The 23,640-nt window shown below is 47.5% G+C and overlaps 1 protein-coding gene across 1 annotated transcript; it reads left to right on the top strand.

Annotated features, from left to right (window-relative positions):
• Positions 1-2,516: 2,516 nt before the first annotated feature.
• LOC147080395 (signal recognition particle subunit SRP68-like) lies at positions 2,517-19,008 on the top strand. Its single transcript, XM_085981194.1, has 6 exons — positions 2,517-2,779; positions 7,995-8,061; positions 12,036-12,149; positions 14,781-14,976; positions 15,752-15,834; positions 18,864-19,008. Exons 1-6 carry the CDS (start codon positions 2,701-2,703, stop codon positions 18,991-18,993), a joined length of 669 nt encoding a protein of 222 aa, XP_085837320.1. The 5' UTR covers positions 2,517-2,700; the 3' UTR covers positions 18,994-19,008.
• Positions 19,009-23,640: the final 4,632 nt, after the last annotated feature.

Genomic DNA, 23,640 nt, shown 5'->3' with positions numbered 1-23,640 from the left:
ACGCATGGATGTGCAGGTGCACATGGTGTACAACAGCTTACCTGTGAGTGACTCAAAACTGAAGGAGATCCGAGCAGGAACAGAGAAAGATGCACAACTCACACTGCTGAGCAAAGTCATACATGAAGGATGGCCTGAGGAAAGGAGGAAATGCCCTCAGAGCATATCTGAATTCTGGAACCACAGAGACGAACTGTCACAAATCAACGGAATCATCTTCAAAGGGGAGAAAAATCATCATTCCTACCAGTCTCAGAGAAGAGATGTTGACAAACATTCATGCTGGACATATGGGCATGGAAAAATGCAAACAAAGAGCACGTGACATTATGTTTTGGCCCGGAATGTGCAAACACATTAACACATTGAGGACATTGTCGGAAAATGTTCCATTTGTCTAAAACGCCATCCATCAAATGTCAAAGAGCCCATGATACCTCACCGTATCCCAGACAGGCCCTGGCAGGTCGCAGCAACGGATCTGTTCACATGGAACAACGAGGACTACATAGTGACTGTTGATTACTACAGCAGATTTTTTGAATTGGACAAGCTTCACAGCACCACATCTGCAGCTGTGATCCACAAGCTAAAGGCAGCCTTTGCCAGGCATGGCATGGTAGAGACTTTAGTCTCAGACAATGACCCCCAATACAAATCAAAAGAGTTCGAGTCGTTTGCCAAGGCATGGGATTTCACACGTCACATCAAGCCCACATTACCCTCAAAGTAATGGCCTTGCTGAAAAAACTGTCCAGATTGCAAAAACACTCATGGACAAAGCCAAAGCGGACAAAAGAGACCCCTACATCAGTCTCTTTGAGTACCGCAACACTCCGGTTGACAACTTCAAGTCACCAGCACAGCTGTTGATGAGCCGCAGACTTCGGTCAATCCTTCCAAGCACCAACCAGCAGCTGCAGCCAGAGGTCGTCAGCTGCAAGCAAGTGCATGCAAAACGTGTACAGAGACAGCAACACCAAAAGAGATACTATGACAGGTCAGCTAGACTACTGCCGCTGCTGCACAATGGAGAACCCGTCAGAATCCAGGAGCATGACTACTGGAAGTCAGCAGTTGTCATCCAGCCAGCTGACACTGAGCGATCGTATCACGTCCACACCCCAGAAGGACAGGTGTACCGCTGCAATCGCAGGCACCTCCTGAACACCAAGGAACAACACCGTTATTCCGACGAGAGGATCAGTTCAACAGAGTGTGATGAACAGAGCAATACACAAAACACATCATACTTACCTGAACCTAAACCGGAACCTGAATTGTTGACCGATTCAGGAGCATGCTCAGTTTCATACCACACAAGGTCGGGACGAGAGGTCAAGCCTAGAGTTATCCTTGACTTGTGAACTGTCAAAGGGTGTAGGCGGATCGCTGCCCTAAAAAAAACTATATCGTTATTGAAACGTTGAGATGTTTTCAGTGCTAGTTAAATACTGAGTTTACTTATATGTTTATGCTACCGAGAACATTATGTAGCAGAAAGGTTTAAAAGTAATGCATAACAGGTTTCTTTTAAAAGGGAATGTAACATTTGCATATTGATTTATCATTGGCCTGCAGGCATCTGTAAGGATTACTATTGTTTGGAAGATCCAGGCTAGGGGTCCTAATGCCAGGCTTTTCCCCACTGTGCTGCTATGAGTAAGATCAGACCTAATGCTTAATAAAAGAGTCCGTTGTCCTGCAATTTATTAGTTTTACACAAAGTGTGTAAAACAAGACACAGGAGGTTAATGTTTAATACCTTGAGACTGGAGAACAATCCTGAAAAGCTGAGCTCTCCTCTACATTGGGGAGACCAAACGCAGATTGGGTGACCGCTTTGCGGAACACCTCCGTTCAGTCCGTAAGGATGACCCCGAGCTTCCGGTCGCCTTTCACTTTAATTCACTGCTCCATTCCCACTCGGACCTCACCGTCCTAGGCCTCTTGTATTGTTCCACGGAAGCTCAACGTAAACTCGAGGAACAGCACCTCATCTTCCGATTAGGCACTTTGCAGCCTTCCGGACTCAATATCGAGTTCAACAATTTCAGATCATAACCTTGGCCCCTATTACTTTTTTACTTATAATTTTTTCCATCCCTTTGTTTTGGGTCTTCCTTTCCACCCCCCCCCCCCCTTTTCCTTTTGTTTCTCTCTCCCACCTGGCAGCTGTCTCTTATCCTGCCAGTACACTTCACACCTAATCTCAGCTGCCTTTTGTCTCCACGGGCCTATTACCATCTCGTCTGGTTTCGAGTACCTTTTATTGTCTTTTTTACTTCTTTTGTTCGATCGCAGCCCTGCCTTCGATCTATTTTATTTTCTTTCCAGTTTTGAAGAAGGGTTTTGACCCAAAACGTCAACTCAAATTTCTCTCCACGGATGTTGCCTGACCTGCTGAGTTTTTCCAGCATTTTCTGTTGTTATTTCGGATTTCCAGCATCTGCAGTATTTTGCTATCGTCCCTCCAGTATCCCAGCGTGTCCCGCGACCAGTCGGAGTTCTCTGTTCCTCCAGTATCCCAGCGTGTCCCGCGACCAGTCGGAGTTCTCTGTTCCTCCAGTATCCCGGCGTGCCCGCGACCAGTCGGAGTTCTCGGTCCCTCCAGTATCCCGGCGTGCCGCGCGACCAGCGGGTGTTCTCGGTTCCTCCAGTATCCCGGCGTGCCCGCGACCAGTCGGTGTTCTCGGTATTATGGCAGCAATTCGGGAGGATGCGGGAGAAGATAAGGAGAACCGAGCGGCGAAGCTGGGGGCCACCCTCAACCTGGAAAGTATCCTTTGCTGAGCGAGCCCGGGGCCGCCAGCGAGTTAGCCAGTGGGAGCGGCGCGGCTCTGGGCAGAAGGATTACGTGTCAGTCCCGGGTGTGGGTGGGAGGCCCGGGGCCCCGGGGGAAGTGGAGTCTGAAACCGGCTGTGAAGGGGGCAGACGGGTGGGCCTGTGGGTGTGGGGAGGCGGTGAGCCCCGGGGTGGGCGGGGGGGCCCGGCCGGAGCTATGAGTTGTGGGGCGCCCGGCCGGAGCTATGAGTTGTGGGGCCCGGCCGGAGCTGTGAGGCCCGGCCGGAGCTGTGAGCTGTGGGGCCCGGCCGGAGCTGTGAGCTGTGGGGCCCGGCCGGAGCTGTGGGGCCCGCCCGGAGCTGTGAGCTGTGGGGCCCGGCGTGAGCTGTGGGGCCCGCCCGGAGCTGTGAGCTGTGGGGCCCACTTGTGACCAGGAGCTCGCATTTTTCTTCCTTTTAGCATTTGCCATTTGTTGTAGACCATCCTTCCCAGCCGAACATCCTGCAGCGAGCAGCCCGTGTCTTTAACATAAGAACATAAGAAATAGGAGCAGGAGTAGGCCAATCGGCCCCTCGAGGCTGCTCCGCCATTCAATAAGATCATGGCTGATCTGAGCCTAACCGCCAATCTACTATCACAGAAGACCGTGTTGTCATCACATTTCATCCACTTTCAGTTATATTAATCTTGGGTCACTTTGATCGATTAAAGCTCCCATTTATTGTTAACTTGGTAGTGCTGCAAGTTATGCTCTTTTACTTAGTGAAGTCAATCTGACCCTCAAGTTACAGCCTCTGAACTCCCAACTATCTGTCGTTAAACCATCTGATGTCGCTCATAATCATTCACTGATGTTGAAATGTGCAGATTTCTGGATCATTCACCTGCACCTCTGCAACTGATCTGTTTCTTGAGACAATTGGTTTTCTGTCTGGGCTTATCGATTATAATAAAGTTAGTTTGCCGCTGTTCATATATCAGTGGGAGGTTTGTGGCAGAGGGGCACTTTTAATACTATGTGGAAGATTTCCACTTTATGATTCATCTTTGCTAAGCACAGTTAGCAACTTGTAAGAAATTATGAGCAAAACTTGTGCTGGGCAAGTAAAACGCAACTGCTGCTTGCCCTGTAGATGTGACAGCCTGAACGGAAAACAAAAGTTTTTCACAAAAACAGAAAATGCTGGAAACACTCAGCAGATCAGACAGCATCTGTGGAGAGAGAAACAGAGTTAGTGTTTCAGGTCGGTGACCTTTCATCAGAACATTCACAGAAACCTGACACTGAGCTTGTGTGCCTCTTTAAATTGCATCAGTACCCCACTGTCCCTCCAGCGCAGTAGAAGGCAGCATCATGAAAACCTCCCTTCCTGCAACCTTTGTTTCCCATACCCTGCTTATGTTCCTGCACAGTGTGCCCTCGCCATTTCAGCCTCTGGCACACTTGTGCGTTCTCCTGCTCCAGGCCGTGCCCCATTTCATCTAACTTTCCAACTCCACAGCCTCCCAGTATTCTTTGCCCACATATCTTGCAGAGCCCAGCACGTGAGTGCAAATGACAAGGCTGAAGCATTTGCAACTATCTTCAGCCAGAAGTGCCGAGTGGATGATCCATCTCGGCCTCCTCCCGAGGTCCCCAGCATCACAGATGCCAGTCTTCAGCCCATTCAATTCACTCCACGTGATGTCAAGAAACGGCTGAAGACACTGGATACTGCAAAGGCTATGGGCCCTGACAACATTCCGGCAATAGTACTGAAGACTTGTGCTCCAAAACTAGCTGCGCCCCTAGCCAAGCTGTTCCAGTACAGCTACAACACTGGCATCTACCCGGCAATGTGGAAAATTGCCCAAGTATGTCCTGTCTACAAAAAGCAGGACAAATCCGACTCGGCCAATTACCGTCCCATCAGTCTACTCTCAATCATCAGCAAAGTGATGGAAGGTGTCATCGACAGTGCTATCAAGTGGCACTTACTCAGCAATAACCTGCTAACCGACGCCCAGTTTGGGTTCCGCCAGGGCCACTCAGCTCCTGACCTCATTACAGCCTTGGTTCAAACATGGACAAAAGAGCTGACCTCAAGAGGTGAGGCGAGAGTGACTGCCCTTGACATCAAGGCAGCATTTGACCGAGTGTGGCATCAAGGAGCCCTAGCAAAACTGAAGTCAATGGGAATCAAGGGGAAAACTCTCCATTGGTGGGAATCAAGGGGAAAACTCTCCATTGGTTGGAATCATACCTAGCACAAAGGAAGTTGGCTGTGGTTGTTGGAGGTCATTCATCTCAATCACATGACATCACTGCAGGAGTTCCTCAGGGCCGTGTCCTAGGCCCAACCATCTTCAGCTGTTTCATCAATGACCTTCCCTCCATCATAAGGTCAGAAGTGGGGATGTTCGCTGATGATTGCACACTGTTCACCATTCGAGACTCGTCAGATACTGACACAGTCCGTGTCCATATGCAGCAAGACCTGGACAACATTCAGATTTGGGCTGACAAGTGGCAAGTAACATTCACACCACACAAGTGCCAGGCAATGACCATCTCCAACAAGCGAGACTCTAACCATCTCCCCTTGACATTCAATGGCATTACCATCGCTGAATCCCCCACTATCAACATCCTGGGGGTTACCATTGATCAGAAACTGAACTGGACCAGCCATATAAATACTGTGGCTACAAGAGCAGGCCAAAGGCTGGGAATTCTGTGGCGAGTGTCTCACCTCCTGACTCCCCAAAGCCTTTCCACCATCTACAAGGCACAAGTCAGGAGTGTGATGGAATACTCTCCACTTGCCTGGATGAGTGCAGCTCCAACAACACTCAAGAAGCTCGACACCATTCAGGATAAAGCAGCCCACTTGATTGGCACTCCATCCACCACCTTCAACATTCACTCCCTCCACCACCGGCGCACTGTGGCTGCAGTGTGTACCATCTACAAGATGCACTGCAGCAACTCGCCAAAGCTCCTTTAACAGCACCTTCCAAACCCGCGACCTCTACCACTTAGAAGGACAAGGGCAGCAGACGCATGGGAACATCACCACCTACAAGTTCCCCTCCAAGCCACAAACCATCCTGACTTGGACCTGTATCGCCGTTCCTTCACTGTCGCTGGGCCAAAATCCTGGAACTCCCTTCCTAACAGCATTGTGGGTGTATCTACACCATATGGACTGCAGCGGTTCAAGAAGGCGGTTCACCACCATCTTCTCAAGGGCAATTAGGGATGGGCACTAAATGCAGGCCTAGCCAGCGACGTCCACATCCCATCAATGAATTTTTTAAAAAAAGGTTCCCCTGTGCACCAGGACTCACTGACAGGTAAACTGTACAGACAGGTGACGAGGCTGCAACCTCATTAAAATTGCCCTTCCAGTTCAGACCGTGGTGTGACTACTCCCTCCAGCCCAGGCCATTAACTCCTTCCTGACCTGAACCCCCTCTTTTACCTTGTGTCCGCTGACCTAAGACAGTTACAAGAAGACACAATTATTATGTTTCAATCAACATCACAGAGTATTGCTGTTTGTGGGAGCTTGCTGTGCGCAAATTGGCTGCCTCGTTTCCCACATTACAACAGTGACAACACTGCAAAAAGTACTTCATTGGCTGTAAAGCATTTTGGGACATCCGGTGGTCGTGAAAGGTGCTATAAAAATGCAAGTCTTTCGGTGAGAAGTGTCGAAGGCGATGAACTGATTTGGTGACTGCCGGTTCTGAAGTATAAAGACTGTGCAGTTTAATACAAAGCTGGGTGGGAATGTAAGTTGTGAGGAGGATGCAAGGAGGCTTCAAGGGGATATAGACAGGCTAAGTGAGTGGGCAAGAACAATGCAAATGGAATATAATGTGGAGAAATGTGAAGTTATCCACTTTGGTAGGAAAAATAGAAAAGAATCGTATTTTTTAAATGATGAGAGATTGGGAAATGTTGGTGTTCAGAGGGACCTGGGTGTCCTTGTACACGTATCACTGAAAGTTAACATGCAGGTACAGCAAGCAATTAGGAAAGCAAATGGTATGTTGGCCTTTATTGCAAGAGGATTTGAGTTTAAGAGTAAAGACGTCTTGCTGCAGTTATATAGGGCCCTGGTGAGACCACACCTGGAGTATTGTGTACAGTTTTGGTCTCCTTACCGAAGGAAGGATATACTTGCCATAGAGGGAGTGCAACGAAGGTTCACCAGACTGGTTCCTGGGATGGGGAGATTGTCCTATGAGGAGAGAGTGAGTAGACTAGGCCTATATTCTCTAGAGTTTAGAATGAGAGGCAATCTCATTGAAAGATACAAAATTCTTACAGGGCTTGACAGGGTAGATGCAGGGAGGATGTTTCCCCTGGCTGGGGAGTCTGGAACCAGGGGTCACAGTCTCAGAATAAGGGGTCGGCCATTTAGGCCAGCGATGAGAAATGTCTTCACTCGGAGGGTGGTGAATCTTTGGAATTCTCTACCCCAGAGGGCTGTGGAGGCTCAGTCATTGAGTATATTCAAGACAGAGAGCGATAGATTTTTGGATATTAAGGGAATCAAGGGATATGGGGATAGTGGAGATGAGGTAGAAGATCAGACATGTTCCTATTGAATGGCGGAGCAGGCTCGAGAGGCCAAATGGCCGACTCCTCGTATTTCTTATGTTTTTAATACCTGTGCTACGCAGACATGTACTCTTCTGTTACTGGATTCCCCTATTTGGTTTACTGGGCTAGCTCAGGGCAACCTGATCTGTCTGGCTCAGAGCAGGCAAGACTCACGGGAAGTACAATGTTGTTTATTGCAAGAACAAAGAATGGGAGAAATCTGGATTAGCAAAACTGGTGCTCTGCCATGCCCCAGTCTCACTCCGAAGTTGGAACAGCCAAAAAGCTGCAGGCGCAGTATATTGGGTCTCAACCAGATTGATGAGTTTGGTAGCTGGAAATGGTTCTGACCTCTCAGTAGGCGCAGCGCTTGGCAAATCAGTTGTGAGCAGGAAGGAGAGCCCTGTCTATCTGTTTCTCCCTCTCCCTCAATTGTAGGCTCCTGCACAGCTGCCACCGCAAGATCGGGTAACTGGGGGCATAATGGGATTCGAACCAGAGTCCCTCCCTGCCCTGCGTTGCTCAGTGCTTGATTACTTTCCTCATCTCACTGCCTTCAGTGTGAAGCAGCTACGCACTTATTCACACCCTGTTTTCCTCAATGTATGAATTCTAGTCCTGCAGATCATCAAGGACTCTCAGCAACAACACGGCCTACGACATGAAGACTACCAGAGATACAGGTCGGTGGCGATAGTCTGTTGGTGCGTGCTGTCTATGTGTCAACTTGGCGCTGGTAAGCTTGCACGTTTCAAACATGGTGTCAGACAAAGGTGCGAGAGGGTGGGTGTAGCTCAGTCAACTGCAGCAGGGCTTGAAGAATTCACTGGTGGCACTGTGCGCCAGGAGCAGTTAAGTTTCCGCTGTGTGCTGTACCCTTTGACCACGGATCACTGGGGGAAGGTCTTAGTTACTGCATTAGCCAGTGTATAAAGTTGCTTCATTTCTTGATTATTGAAAAGCTTATCTATTGCACTGCTACGTAATTTATTTCCCTTAGTCAGACTGTCTAACCTGCGCAAAGGTGCAATTTTAAAGATCAAGTTGCAGGGTGGTGAGGGGCGCTTGCTCAGCTGGTGCGCCGTCCTTTAACAGCACCAAAATAGACAATGTAGAGCTCCTGGAAAAGTTTTATAAAGGTTTAGATTTCTTTCAGGCCTGTCACGGACTTTCCTTCAACAACATCCACGTGTATGAGGGGCCTGGATAGAGTGGATAGGAAGGACCTATTTCCCTTAGCAGAGAGGTCAATACCCAGGGGGCAGAGATTTAAAGTCATTGGTAGAAGGATTAGAGGGGAGTTGAGAAATCTTTTCACCCAGAGGGTGGTGGGGGCCTGGTACTCACTGCCTGAAAGGATGGTAGAGGAAGAAACTTTCATTGTATTTAAAAAGCACTTGGATATGCACCTGAAGTGCCGTAACCTACAAGGCTACGGACCAAGAGCTGGAAAGTGGGATTAGGCTGGAGAGCTCTTTGTCAGCCGTTACAGACACAATGGGCCGAATGGCGCCTCTCAGCGGCGTAAATTTTTATGATTCTATAATTAATCATGGTACAGGAAACTTTCTGGTATCCGGCACGGACGGGACCGACCTGGTGCCGGTCCATCAACAATGCCGGATAACCGAACGCTATAGTAAAAGATACGGAGCTCAGAGCTCCTTATAAAGCAACAAACCCTGTTCAGCTTCAAAACAATCGGCACAAGTTGCAAGCGTCTCTGTAGCTTAGCAACAGGTTCAGCTACACCCTTGCACAGCCACAAATGGAGTAAAAAAAGTAACTAAAAGTAAAAAAAAGTTATCTGAACCGACTCCTGAATTTTGCCGGTGGATAGAACGTTCCGGTTATTTAGTGGTCGGTTAATCGAAAGTTTCCTGTAACAGCATAATATCTTGTCACAGTGAGCAACAGCTACCTGGGAGTGAGTCACAAACTGGAATCTAATCAAGGGATTCATTGGGTTATTTACAGAATAACAGCCTGGAGTGAGTTACAGGCTGGCATCTAATCAAAGGGTTGCAATGGCCTATATAGATTATTGGAGTATTCCTGAAGGAACCCAGGAATCACTTGTGATCTTCCTCACTGTCGGCTGACATGCAATTCTGTGCCTCAGGACTTCCACCCACAGCCTGCTGGCTCTTGTATTTTGTTGATTGGGATTACGTTCTACAGGTTTGGGCAGTGTACAGTTTTATACAGATGACCGATTTGCAAACTGGGGATCTAAAAGTCAAATTGTATGAAAATCTTGCCCCATTTTCCCACAGGGTGCAAATGGCATAGAGAAATACTGTATTTTTTATACACCCCGCCGCCCCCCCCCCCCTCTCCCGCAGTCTCCAGTGCCCACACTGCATTGTCCTGCAGAGTGAGGCGTTTACAGAGTAACACTGCATTGTCCTGCAGAGTGAGGCGTTTACAGAGTAACCCGATTCATGTTCTCTTACTAGTTTGATAACTAGTTGCTGGGATAAAGGAGAGTGGCACAGGGTGGCCTGCCCTTGATTTTGTCCTCCGCAAGAAAATACCCAGCCCAACATTTGCTAGGTGTGAGGTGCCTGTATTCCCCTCCTCCCAAGTAGTGGGGTTTCCCCCTGCACCCTTTCCCAAATGGCATCGTTGAGATTGGGAACTTGCCATGTATTATTCCCGGCACAAGTTTGTACCTTCCCACTGAAACCGACGTGCTATATATCTTTCTCCTTCCAATAAACAAATAAGTCACAGAATAGGGCAGCACGGTGGCATAGTGGTTAGCACTGTTGCCTCACAGCGCCAGGGACCCGGGTTCGAATCCGGCCTCGGGTGACTGTCTGTGTGGAGTTTGCACATTCTCCCCGTGTTTGCGTGGGTTTCCTCCGGGTGCTCCGGTTTCCTCCCACAGTCCAAAGATGTGCGGGTTAGGTTGATTGGCCATGATAAATTGACCCTTAGTGTTAGGGGGATTAAATACTTGGGTTTACGGGGATAGGGTGGGATATGTGTTGGTGTAGGGGTTATGGGGATTGGGTGGGATATGTGTCGGTGCAGGCTCGATGGGCCGAAATGGCCTCTATCTGCACTGTGGGGTTTCTGTGATTCTGTGAATAAGTTCAGGACCTTGTTACAGGAAACTTTCGATTTACCGACACCTAAATAACCGGAAATCTCGGTTAACCGGCAAAATTCAGGAGTAGGTTTTACTTCATATGGTATTTGCCGCCTTCTATCTGTTGCTGTGCAAGGGTGTGGCTGCAGCTGTTGCTAAGCTACAGAGACGCTTGGAACTTGTGGCCATTGTTCTACAGTTACAGGGTTTGTTGCTTTATACGGAGCTGTCAGCTCTCCCTATCTTTTACTATAGCGTTCGGTTATCCGGAATTTTTGATGAACCGGCACCACGTCGGTGCCGGATAAAAGAAAGTTTCCTGTAATTCACTCAATTTGATAGGCAGCCCAAAAATGCGCTCAAGCCAGGGAGTGTAATGGAAAGTGCTGTTATTTGCAGGGTCTGCGTTTCAGTTGGTCTTTATTTTCCTGCTTGTGTGTTTGACAGCTGAACTTTTACAGGCCATTTTAAAATAAAACCAGTAGCCCCACTCTTGCACTACCCTTTTGGGCCTGAGGATGGTCATTGATTGATTCCTCCCCAGTAAACCAAAATCTTTTATTCAAAAGCTGGTAAAGGTATCGAGGGATACGGATCAAAGGTGGGTAAATGGAGTTGAGGTACAGATCCGCCATGATCTAACCGAATGGCAGCACTGGCTCGAGGGGCTGAATGGCCGCCTCCTGTTCGTGTGCTCTGCAGCTCTGAGCAAATGAACATTTCGTGAGACTTTTATGGGTGTGACTTAAGCAGCTGTTTTAAACCAGGATTGAGAGTCCCAGCCTGGAGTTTCCTTTACAGTGAAGACTGCAAGCCTCTTCTGCTTCCCCCTCCCTCTGAGAACCCCCTGCTTTCTCCTTTGGTTCACCTGTGCTTTTGGTTTGCGCCGTGCTTCCCCTTCACCGTGTGCAAACCCTTGCTCTGTTCTTCCTCTCGCATGCTTGATTCTTGTTCGTCTCGCATGCTTGATCCTTGTTCGTGGGTGTGCGTACAGTTCTTTGTACGTTCCCACGTGCATTCCTGTCTCTCTCACTCTGCGTTTTAGACTTTGGGCAAGAAGGAAGTCCTCACAAGTCTGGGAACTGTTGGAGAACAAACCGTGATCATTGGGTGCCTTTTTAAAATTTGGACTATATCATTAACATGTCAACAATCCTGCTCATGTGAATCTTTGTTTTTCTTGCTTACAGTTGAGTTTTGAGAGATGGGAAAGATGGGCTAGAGTCAAAAATAACTAAATCTCAAGGAGAAATTTGCAGGGCTATAGGAAAGAGCAGGGGAATGGGACTAATTGGATCGCTCTATCAAAGAGCTTGCACAGACGTGATGGGCCGAATGGCCTCCTATGCTGTATGATACTATGCTGGTGAAGTTATTCTCCCCCTCTTCGCCTGGGAGTTGCTGTGGTTATTCTCCCTTGTGGGCGGGTTGAGTGTGTACACAGGTGAGTTAGTGTTGTAGTGGCTGCTTGGCTGCAGCTCCTGTACCTCTATTGATTTGTGTTGGAGATGGACCAGCATTGGCTGCATCGTCACTAACTCTCTCCTTGGTTGGCTGTAGGGGTTACTGTTCGCGCAGACTCCGCCGTCTCAGGAAGGCGCTTGGCTTTAAAATGGGAAACAGACACAAGTTCACGGGCAAGAAGGTCACAGCGGAGATTCTGTCAGACAACAGGTAGGAAACTGGAAATTATACTGCCGTCCTGATTTTCATTTGCATTGCCCTTTGGGCTGTGTACTGATAGTGGTCTAGAGTCTATCCAGGGCTGGAGGGGTCCTTTACCCACACAGCTTTTACTGTTGATGGTTCTCGGTGAAATGACTTCAAATGCTTCCAGTCTCATTCTTGGTCAACACTTGATCTTCATGTGGCACAAATATGCCCAGCGTGGTCAGGTAGATTGGAAGAGAAACAAACTCTGCGGAGAATGAGTGACTTTTTGTAACAAAATGGAGCTGAATGAATAGTTTGCCAGTACTTCTGCAAAGATTCATTTGAATTAAAAAGCACAATGTAGTGAAATGTATTTGATTGAAAAATTCCCGATTTATGGTACTTGATCTGCGCTGTACCAGAGCGAGGGAGTGCTTGCTGCTGTATAGGGTTGCAGTGTATCTGAACTATGCTATGCTGCACTGTAAAAGAGTCTAGGGTGCTTGATGCTGTACAGAGAACTGTATGGAGAACGCTGCATTGTAGCTGTGCTGTGCTAGAGTGCTTGATGCTGCTGCTAGGTACAAGGTGGCAGAACAGTCATTCTGCTTGAACCACCTCTTCATTCCTGGAGACAGTGGCTGGGACTCCTAGCATGAGTTGTCATTCCTGGTACTTAACTCTGTGGCCTGTGCATCTCCACTGTGTCTGCTGCACAACAACCAGTAAACAAACCAATTGTCCCAAATAAAATGGATCAAAAATCATTCCCAGTATTTACCCAGACAAAATTCCTCTTTAGTAAACCTTGATTTATTTCAAACACAAATGGGTACAGTAACCTAGTGGTTATGGTACCAGACTAGCAACCCACCGGTGCAAGTTCAAATCCCACCTGCACAGCAGGAGAGTCCGAGGGTTATGTCTTTGTGGGTCGCTTGGGCGTGTGCTATGGAGCCTTGGAAGCCGCATATAAACTTCAAAATAAAAACAGAAAAACACTAAGCAGGTCAGGCAGCATCTGTGGAGAGAGAAAAATACAGAGTTAACGTTTCAGTTGATGAACTTTAATAAAGTATAAATCTGCGCTGCCCTGTCCCTGTTAACTTGCAGATACCTCAAGTTATGATGCTGATGGAGCTTGATGTTTATCCATCAGTGAGGCAGCGGCGCTAAAAAAAGGCCCTTTCCAAACCTCCGGGCTCACAGAACGCAAGAGTCTGCAAATAAAACCCGTGTGTCAGTTTACCAGAGCTTGAAGGCTGGATATGGTCCATGGGCTCCAGTTTGGGCAACCTTGCTGTATAATAGTCAGCAGCAATGTTCCCGCTAAGGTGCGATGGCGCAGTAATCTGCAATGTTCCGCGCAGGCCGCTCACCGGCTTTCACACTGCAAATACCGCGCATGCGCAGAAATTTAAAGGGACCGCGCATTAAAAGAAACCGGCCGCACAGAACAAAGCGCAGCTTATAGGGAACATTGGTCAGCAGATATCCTTGTGTCTATGTGATGGCCACTGAAGAAATAACAAGGAAATGCAGCCACAGTTCCCAGCGCCGATTTCAGTAAAGTATAATGGTGGGCACATTGAATTCTCATATTACATCCTTTTGAACTGTAAAAGGCACCTGCAGTACAATATAGTATAGGCTATGTCCTTCCAGAATTGTGTTGTCTGGAGAGAGCATTTTAAGTAAAACAACACTGGGGCAGAGGTTGTTCAGCCTGAGACCCGAGGACCACATGTTCCTGGAGATCTCCGAGCCCAGACAACACAATCCCGTTTAGGATTATATTTCTTGCTTGCTGGGTCTCCTGTTATAATTTCCGGGACCTGGAAGTTTTGAAAGGGCTATTCTCAGTGCTGTTGCCTCATTGTTTGATAAATCTTAAATCAGAACACCAAGATCAGTTGGTATCAGTGCTTTGAGATATCTGCAAATTAATAGAAGTATGGACTTAAATGTGCCCCTCGTGACTCGGCTATGTGACCCACAAGGACAGAAACCTTGTGCACGCATGAAGTGCTGGTGGTAATAGGTCTCATTAGGGCACAAACACTGACACTCCAGTGTACCCCCGATCTGAGCCCTGAACATGGACCCCAGGTAATGGACCCCAGAATATGGTGGGGGCACAGCTTACAGTGAATCATTCGCTTGCCAGTTGCGCCTTTTTCAACAACAACAACTTGCATTTATACAGCGTCTTTAAAATAGGAAAACGCCCAAAGCGCGTCAGAGGAGCGTGATCGGACAAAAATCCCTACCAAGCCGAAGAAGGAGATCTTAGCATGGGCGGCTGAAGAGGTCGGTTTTACGGAGGGTCTTAAAGGAGGAGATAGAGGCGGAGAGGTTTAGGGAAGGATTTCCAGAGCTTGGAGCTTAAACGGCTGAAAGCACAGCCACCAATGGTGGGACAAAGGGAGTGGAGCGAAGGAAGTGTTCATGTGCCTTATGGCCCCAAATTGCCCATTTAAACTCCTCAGCTATCTGAATTATATGAGGTGCTTTGAGAGCTGAATGAGCCACTAATTAGTAGTGGTGGGTGTTGTAGATGTTGGCGGTGCCGGGTACCAGAGGCCTCGCAGTATGTTCAGTCTATTGATAGATGCGCAGTGCTTTGCCTAATCCTGCCCCTCCTGTATTTAGGTATTTGCTGCTGGTTCTAATGGACGCAGAGCGAGCGTGGAGCTACGCCATGCAGCTGAAACAAGAAGCGAACACCGAACCTCGCAAACGCTTCCACCTGTTCTCTCGGCTCAGGAAAGCTGTCAAGCACGCAGAGGAGCTGGAGCGCCTGTGCGAGAGCAACCGTGTTGATGCAAAAACAAAATTGGAAGCTCAGGTAAATAGGTGGATGGGGTGGTGTGGAACCTGCACAGAGGAAACAAGGCTTAGCAGCTTGTCGCATTGGAGGGGAGGGGAGCAGTCCTTGGATCTCATTGTGCTTTTATATTTTAAGGGATTTTGATCCCATTTGGGGATTGTGATCTCTGCGTCACTCTCTCTTACCCTCTGCATTTGGAAGCCAGTCCCTTTATCGTTGCTCAAGCTCTGTCATTAATACATAGACCTGCTTCTGATTTGCTTTAATTAAAAAGGGGATATAACTTGACAACATGTATACGTGGGTCTACAATGATGGCAGTTTATTGCCGGTGTGGTTCATACTATGGAGAACAGCAGGTGGAGAAATAAATCACCTGTCTGCAGTCCGCTGCTCTCCCAATGGCATGACAAAGGGGAAGGCTTGATGCACAGATGAGGGAGAAGGGACTAGAGGGTTATGGGTGCATGGTGAGACGGGTAGAGAAAGAGGAGGCTTGTGTGGAGTATAACCACATACCTAGAGCCGTTGTGCTGAATGGTCTGTTTCTGTGCTGTTGATTCTATGTACTGTGTAGCTCCATGACCAGCAGTTATATCCTGACCATCACTCCAGAGTGTGAAGACAGGGTGGGATCCGACGGGCTATTAACACCTAACCTGTGAGCACTGCAAATCGGTTGCTTCTGCTTTGTTACTCAGTTTGATCGTCTAAAATATTAGTGTGGCTCTGCTGCTCCCTCTTGTATCGTAGCAGATGTGTTTTCCTGCTGATAGCTTTGCATTCCTTTCAGGCCTACACCGCCTATCTTAAAGGCATGCTGAGTTTTGAGCTACAGGAGTGGAAAGGTGCTATGGAGGCTTTGCACAAATGCAAGTGAGTGATTTGCTTCTTTACGTTAGTGTTCCTTTATATTCACCCCTGCCTTCTCAATGTGCGCTTCTGTGTCTCCTACACCTGCCCACTCCCCCGTTTGCGGCATGTTGCCATGGTTTTACTCCCTTGGGTCATGGGTGTATGAGGCTTTTTTCCGTTCTTGGGATGTGGGCGACACTAGCAAGGTTGGCATTTATTGCCCATCCCTAGCTCCCCATAGAAGGTGATGATGGGAGGCTGCCTTGAATCACTTCAGCCCTTTTGCTCATGAAATTCCCACAATGGGGTTAGGTAGGGAATTCCAAGATTTTGACCCAGCAGCAATGAAGGAATGGCGTTAAATGTTCGAGTCACAATTGTCTATAATTTGGAGAGAGGGTTTTCCCATGTCATTGCTTTTCTTGTCCTCGGTGATGGAGGTTGCAGGGCAAGGAGGTGCTGTGAAAGTATAAGCTTAATAAGTTGCTGCAGTGCATCCTGTAGATTGTACATACTGCAGCCAGAGTGTTCCAGTGATGGAAGGGGTGGGTATTGAGTCCATTGGCCAGTATGCCAATCAAGTGAACGACTATCCTGAATGATGTTGAGCTGCTTAAGTTGTTGCGATTGTACCATGCTGTCTTAAGCCTTGTAGTTGGTGGAGGACTTTGAGAGGCCAGTATCCACTCATTGCAGAGTACCTAGCCTGTTCCCTGCTCTTGTAGCCGCAGTGTTGATATGGCTGGTCCAATTAGTTTTCTGGTCAATGGTGACCTGCATGATGTTGATGGTGGGGGGACTCGGCAATTGTGGTGTCATTGAAGGTTGGGTAAGTGGCTGGGATTTTTCTTGTTTGAGATGGTCACTACCCGGCACTTGCCAGCCCAAGCCCAGTTGTTACCCAGGTCCATCTGTAGACTGGCATCGGCTGCCTCATTGTTGGAGGAGTTGTGAATGAGGCTGAACACTGGAATCATCAGTGAACGGCTCCACTCAGGACTTTGACAAAGGGAAGGTCATTGATTAAACTGCTGAAGATAGTTTGCTGGAAGACATGGGCAGTCTCTGTTCTGAACAGCTCTACTTATCCCATTTGATGTCAGCCTGAGATAAAGACCTGTTGTCTTTAGTAGTAATTGTTTTGAGGCTTTTTCCTTCCGAGCTTTTTGTAAAACAGGAGGGCGGAGGATTCTTGGGAATGGTTGGGGCATGCCTTCTCTATCTGATGTGAGAATGGAGGAATAGTTAGTGTGCACCTTCTCTGTCTGAGCAATGGGATGAGGACAATTGGGATGTTACTAGGGCAACAGTGCTTAATGTCTGTTTCTCACCTTCCTTGGAGAGCACAGACAGTAGCTCTCATTTGCAGTTGTTGGATTTGAAGGTCTGGTAGGTTGTTAGACGAGTGCTGGTGTGATGGAAATGCTGTGAGTACTCGTTTCTTGCTAAACATTCTGGCCATGATCAAAAATACTTGTATCTGTGGATGAAGCTTGCTTTAAAGTACAGGAAACTTTGTGTTATCCGGAGGCTAACTGTTCGGCAAGCTCGAGCCACCGGCAAAAATCAGGAGCCGTTTCATTATGTTTTTTTTCTTTTCGTTGCTTTTTTCTCAACAGTCAAGCTCTGCAAGGTCTCACTGAAGCTGTTGCTAAGCTAGAGAGAGTACTACGACTGTTTAGAAGCTAAGCAACAGGGTTTGTTGCCAGATACGGAGCTCAAAATCTCCGTATGTTTCAACATTAGCACTGGTTTGTCCGGCAGTTTTGAGGGAACGGCAACAGCTCGGTCCCGTCGGTGCCGGATAGCACGAAGTTTGCTGTACAAGCTTTTTATTGATACTTGCTCCAACGATTCAAACTCTGGTCAGCTGAACATTTATTTCAGAATGCTTCATAAAAAGCATTGGGATTGCTGAGGAGTGGCATAACAAAGTATTTGAATGACCTTTTACAGAAGTTTATGTGGAAGGGAGCAGTGCCTTATTTTCCTCGGTCTTTGTACCAGCACCAGCCTGAACATAGGCACTGTCGACGTCGACAGGTTGATTTGGCCGGGCATTACTGTGTTTGAGTAAGACAGGCTATTTTGAAACGGTATTTTTCCCCTCTCTTTGTCTCTTGCTACACGTCATTCCTGGCGGTGAGGGCGATTGACCAACCTGCTCCTCCACCTCCACAAGGTGAAGCACTGGCCATTGGGCAGAGCCTTGGCCAATGCCGCCCGTCACTTGCTCTTCCCTAAGCAAGGGACGGGATTCTGAACAATGACGGACGGGGTGAAAAGCAGATGCTCTCCGTGTGGAGTGTTGGACATGCACACCCGTGTTGTACCACTTCACTGTCCCCAAGGTGCTTGTTACTTTTGTTTTTTGTCTTGCTCACTCTGTCTTGCTCTGTTTAAATGCACAATACAAATAACACACACCATTGAGTTGGACTAAAATGGAATCTAATTGTGTAGACTATGTAATGAACTATATACATATATATAGGCTGTGCATCCCCGCTTCCTTCGCCCCACCATTGGTGGCCGTGCCTTCAGCTGTCTAGGCCCTAAGCTCTGGAATTCCCTCCTGAAATATCTCTGCTTCGCCACCTCCCTCTCCTCCTTTAAGAGGCTGCTTAAAATCTACCTCTTCATTGGCTGTAAAGCAAGCGCTTTGGGATGGCCTGAGGTGGTAAAAGGCGCTATATAAATACAAGTTCTTTCTTACCTTCTTTCTCTTTAACCAAGCGTTTGGCCACAACGACCTAATGTGTCTCGGTGTCAATTTTTGTCTGATTACGCTCCTGTGGAGTGTCTTGGGACCTTTTACTGCATTAAAGGTGCTGTATAAATGCAAGTTGTTGTTGAAAGATGTGAGCAGTGTCAGGAGTGGGGGTAGTAATGGCACAATCTCTCAAGTGACAGTGTGTTACCCCCCACCAATACAATGGGGCCATTTTAAATACTTGCGAGTTTATGTGCCTAGCTGTTTGCCAGTGTGAAAGTGCCTGGCTGTGTGCCGTTTGGAGATTTTGACCCTAATTTTTCTTTGTCTTTGACAGGACAATCTACGAGAAGTTAGCCAGTGCATTTTCAGATGAGCAGGCAGTGCTGTACCATCAGCGCGTGGAGGAGATCTCTCCCAACATCCGTTACTGCGATTATAATATAGGTAAGATCGCGTGTGCTTGAGGCATAGGCAGAGCCTCTCCGAACCCAGTGGTATCAAAGGAGTTCAGCCAGACACACTGGGGCTATTCCTGGAGTTCCTTTAGCAACGTGTCATTGCTACAATCTTCCCTCCTCTTCCGAAGCCCCCGACTTGTGCTCAGATATGGCTCCACGGGCCTCCAAGGCAGCCCTTCAATGCCTTGTCTAAGTGGACATTCCTCAGGTGTTGTCCTGGACAGCTAGGGATCATTTAAAGTCATTTTTTTTTTTACTGATTTCTACCAAAAATTTGTGGATTTTACCAGGTTGGTGGAGCGGTTTAAAAAAATAAAAAAATAAAAAAAATTCTCCCAATGTTTGTCATTTAAAAAAAAAAAACATTTCTCCCAGTCTATGAAAATCAGATGTTGGCATTTGTCTGCATCGCATTGGTGACATCGTCATGCCGAATGTGTGATGACGTGCTTTATGTCACAGCCCTGTACATCCCACAGTGTGTGACGGTGTCACTAACGCAATGCGCTCATCTCGAGGCCCAATTTTCAGTGTTAAATTCCTTCAAGGAGCCGGGAGAATTGATGAAGACCTGAGGCGAGTTCAGCAGTGACAGTGTGCTGATCACTTGTGGCTCTTCTGCTGTAGCAGCTGATGGACACCCAGTGCAGTCTGCATGAGCTGCACAAAAATATCAAAAAATATCAAAATAGCACCTTCCAAGAAAAGCGCTTTACAGGGGTAGGAATACAGTCCCCGCCACCGCTCACGCCAGTGACTCCAAGCTGATGAAATCTAAAAGCCCCTCGACTCCTGTCAAATTCTGGTTTCGAGGCTTGTTGCTTGTTTCTTCACATCTTAAAAACTGGGTTTAGATTATGAACTGGCTCTCATCAAGGGGCAGCTTTCAGTGTTCTGCTTTGCCAGGCTGCTCGTATTAAATGTTTGAAGCCTTTCAGGGGCGTCCTAGCCAATATTCACCCCTCAACCAATATCACTAAAACAGATTATCTGGTCATTATCACGATGCCGGTTGTGGGATCTTGCTGTGTGCAAATTGGCTGCCGCATTTCCTACATTACAACAGTGACTACACTTCAGAACTACTTCATTGGCTGTGAAGCGGTTTGGGACGTCCTGAGCTCATGAAAGGCGCTATATAAATGCAAGTTCCTTCCTTTGGTACAAAATCCCTTACTCTAAGTATAAACTGATACTATTGCTAGCCACATGGTCCTTGATGTCATTTGTTAGTGACTTCAAAGCAGCTTAATGGTCGTTGGGAGGTAAAAACCCCAAATCATATAAGTATAGCTGTAACACTGGCACTGAGTCCTCTACCTTCAGCCCCTGTTCAAATAAGGCCCTAATATTGTAACTGCTTGTTAATTCTACATTCACCCTTTCAGCCACCAGTACGTTTCCCTATTCGGCATGCCGCAGCTGCACAGTGGCGGCTGGTGGGGCCTCATAAAGTGGGCTTCAACAACAACAGCTTGTATTTATATAGCGCCTTTAACTTAGTAAAGCATCCCAAGGTGCTTCACAGGAGTGTAATAAGACAAAACATTTGATACCGAGCCACATAAGGAGAAATTAGGGCAGGTGACCAAAAACTTGGTCAAAGGGGTAGGTTTTAAGGAGTATCTTAAAGGAGGAAAGAGAGGCGGAGAGATTTAGACAGAATTCCAGAGCTTAGGGCCTAGGCAACAGAAGGCACGGCCACCAATGGTGGAGCGATTATAATCAGGGATGCTCAAGAGGGCAGAATTAGAGGAGCGCAGATATCTCGGGGGGGGGGGGGGGGGGGGTTGTGGGGCTGGAGGAGGTTACAGAGATAGGGAGGGCCGAGGCCATGGAGGGATTTAAAAACAAGGATGAGAATTTTGAAATTGAGGCGTTGCTTAACTGGGAGCCAATGTAGGTCAGCAAGCACAGGGGTGATGGGTGAACGGGACTTGGTGTGAGTTAGGACACGGGCAGCCGTGTTTTGGATGACCTCACGTTTACGTAGGGTAGAACGTGGGAGGCCGGCCAGGAGTGCGTCGGAATAGTCAAGTCTACAGGTAACAAAGGCATGGATGAGTGCTTCAGCAGCGGATGAGCTGAGGCAAGGGCGGAGACGGGCAATGTTACGGAGGTGGAAATAGGCGGTCTTAGTTATGCTGCGGATATGTGGTTCCCTTCCAAAAGATATTTTGAGATAAGAAACGTCCATGTTTAAAACGGACAATGGCTTATATCGACCAAAAATGGATAAACTTAGTCATTTGCATTAACATCAATTTCAAAGTTACCGGTTATAATGTCTTGCGTGCTCTGTTTAGTTCGGGCAGAAGCAGCTGTGTTTACACTTTGGCAGAAAGAACAGGGAGAGGCAATATGCACTTAATGGCATAGTTTTGAAGAGTGTGCAGGGACAGAGGGACCTGGGAGTTAATGTGCATAGGTCCCTAAATGTGGCAGGACATATTGAGAGAGTGGTTAGCAAAGCATATGGGATCATGGGCTTCATAAATAGAGGTATTGAGTGAAAAAGTAGAGGAGTTATGCTGAATCTTTATAGGTTAGGCCACAACTGGAGTACTGCGTCCAGTTCTGGTTACCACACTTTAGGAAGGATGTGAAGGCCCCTTGACAGGGTGCAGAGGAGATTTACCAGAATGGTTCCGGGGATGGGGAATCTTGGCTACAAGGACAGGTTGGAGAAGCTGGATTTGCTTTCATTAGAGCAAAGGAGGTTGAGGGGTGATTTGATAGAGGTGTACAAGATTATGGGTTTGGATAGGCTAGACGGGGAAAGGCTGTTCCCACTAGTTGATGGTACAAGTACTAGGGGTCACAGATTTAAGGTTTTGGGCAAGAGATACAGGGGGAACGTGAGGAAAAACTTTTTTACGCAGCGAGTGGTGAGGACCTGGAACTCGCTGCCGACGGAAGTGGTGGAAGCGGAGATACTCACATGTTTTCAAGGGGAGACTGGATAGGCACTTGAGGGAAGTAAACTTGCAGGGCTACGGGGATAGAGCGGGGGAATGGGACTGACTGGATTGCTCCAGAGAGAGCCGGCACGGACTCGGTGGGCCGAATGGCCCCCTTCTGTGCCATTATGACTCTGATTTGTTAGTTTGTACCTTGTTACGGTTGCACTGAATGCAAGAACAAACATATGTAAGTAAATAGCTTGTTAATGTTCAATTACCTTTTGTGTACTTGAGCCCTTCAATCCCCTCAAGTGGTGTGGGCTTACAGTTTGTACACAGCACTGACTGCAGTTTAAATAAAGCAGCAGGTCAGTGTAGAACTGGAAACAAAACTGGGTAAATGGTCACTGCACACAAGGAACATTCTTGTTATATAGTACAGGAAACTTTTTTTTATCCGGCACCGACGGGACCGGCACGGTGCCGGTTTATCAAAAAGTCCGGATTACAGAGAGGTATAGTTAAAAGGTACAAGAGCTCCGTACACAGCAACAAATCCAGGTTTCCCTGTTGCTTAGCAACAGGTGCAGGAACCCGGGCCACAGACCAAGCGTCCCTGTTGCTTAGCAACAAGTGCAGGAACCCCGATTACACGGCCACAGATCCAGGAACGGCCACTAATATGAAGTAAAACTTACCTGAACCTACTCCTGAATTTTGCCGGTTAACAGATTTCCGGTTATTTAGGTGCCGGTAAATCGAGAGTTTCCTGTACTGTAATAGCGCTACAGGAAACTTTCGATTAACCGGCCCCTAAATAACCGGAACACACTATCCACCGGCAAAATTCAGGAGTCGGTTCAGGTAACTTTTTTTACTCCATTTGTTGCTGTGCAAGGGTGTAGCTGAAGCTGTTGCTAAGCTACAGAGATGCTTGCAACTTGTGCCGATTGTTTTGAAGCACAGGGTTTGTTGCTTTAGACGGAGCGCTGAGCTCCGTATCTTTTGCTATAGCGTTCGGTTATCCGGAATTGTTGATGAACCGGCACCACGTCGGTCCCGTCCGTGCCGGATACCAGAAAGTTTCCTGTACCATGTTCTACTGGCCATCACGCAGAGCAGGCAAATTGCTTTCATACGAACGCACCTGCTATAAGCGATGGGGGCTGTATTCTTGCCCCTGTAAAGAGCTTTTGTTCTTGCCCACAGTAAAGGTTTGTTTATATTTACAAGGTTGAAAAATTGTTCCTTTTTTCTGAATCTGTTGCACTACCTTGCCCTAACTGCTCTTTACCTCATACTTGGTGCTTGTGGCAGTGCTGTGTGCTCAGTGGGTGTTTTGTCTATTATTGCTGAGCTGTGCACATATTTGTGGGTTATCGTTCAGCTTTTCTTTTTAGTTCCATGTTTTCTTGACTCTTGATGATCGAAATGGAAACTGATTTTTCTTCGAATTTACTCGGGTTTTTTGGAGCCTAATTTTTGTATCTCTTTTATCCCAGTTTTTGACACTTAACAAAAACTTGAAGATGTCGTGGGGGGGGGGGTGGGGCGGGAAATGCTGTTTTTTAAAATTCTGGCCACCAAATTGTCTGTCAAAGAACTACCGCCAATCATTAACTCTGGCCCTTCCCACAGGCCTGACCCCTCATACAGTTGTCAATCAAAAACTATAACCCTAAGATGGCTTGCTCTATTGATCTATGCTGGATAACTTCCTGTTCAAGAACCTGTGAAGACACATCAGAAC

The sequence above is a fragment of the Somniosus microcephalus genome, unplaced genomic scaffold (assembly GCF_052327205.1).
Source record: "Somniosus microcephalus isolate GS21.2 unplaced genomic scaffold, FLI_Smic_1.0 scaffold1632, whole genome shotgun sequence".
NCBI classification, from domain to species: Eukaryota; Metazoa; Chordata; class Chondrichthyes; order Squaliformes; family Somniosidae; genus Somniosus; species Somniosus microcephalus.
The sequence above is the reverse complement of the archived record's forward strand: the minus strand, read 5'-3'. Positions and strand labels throughout refer to the sequence as shown.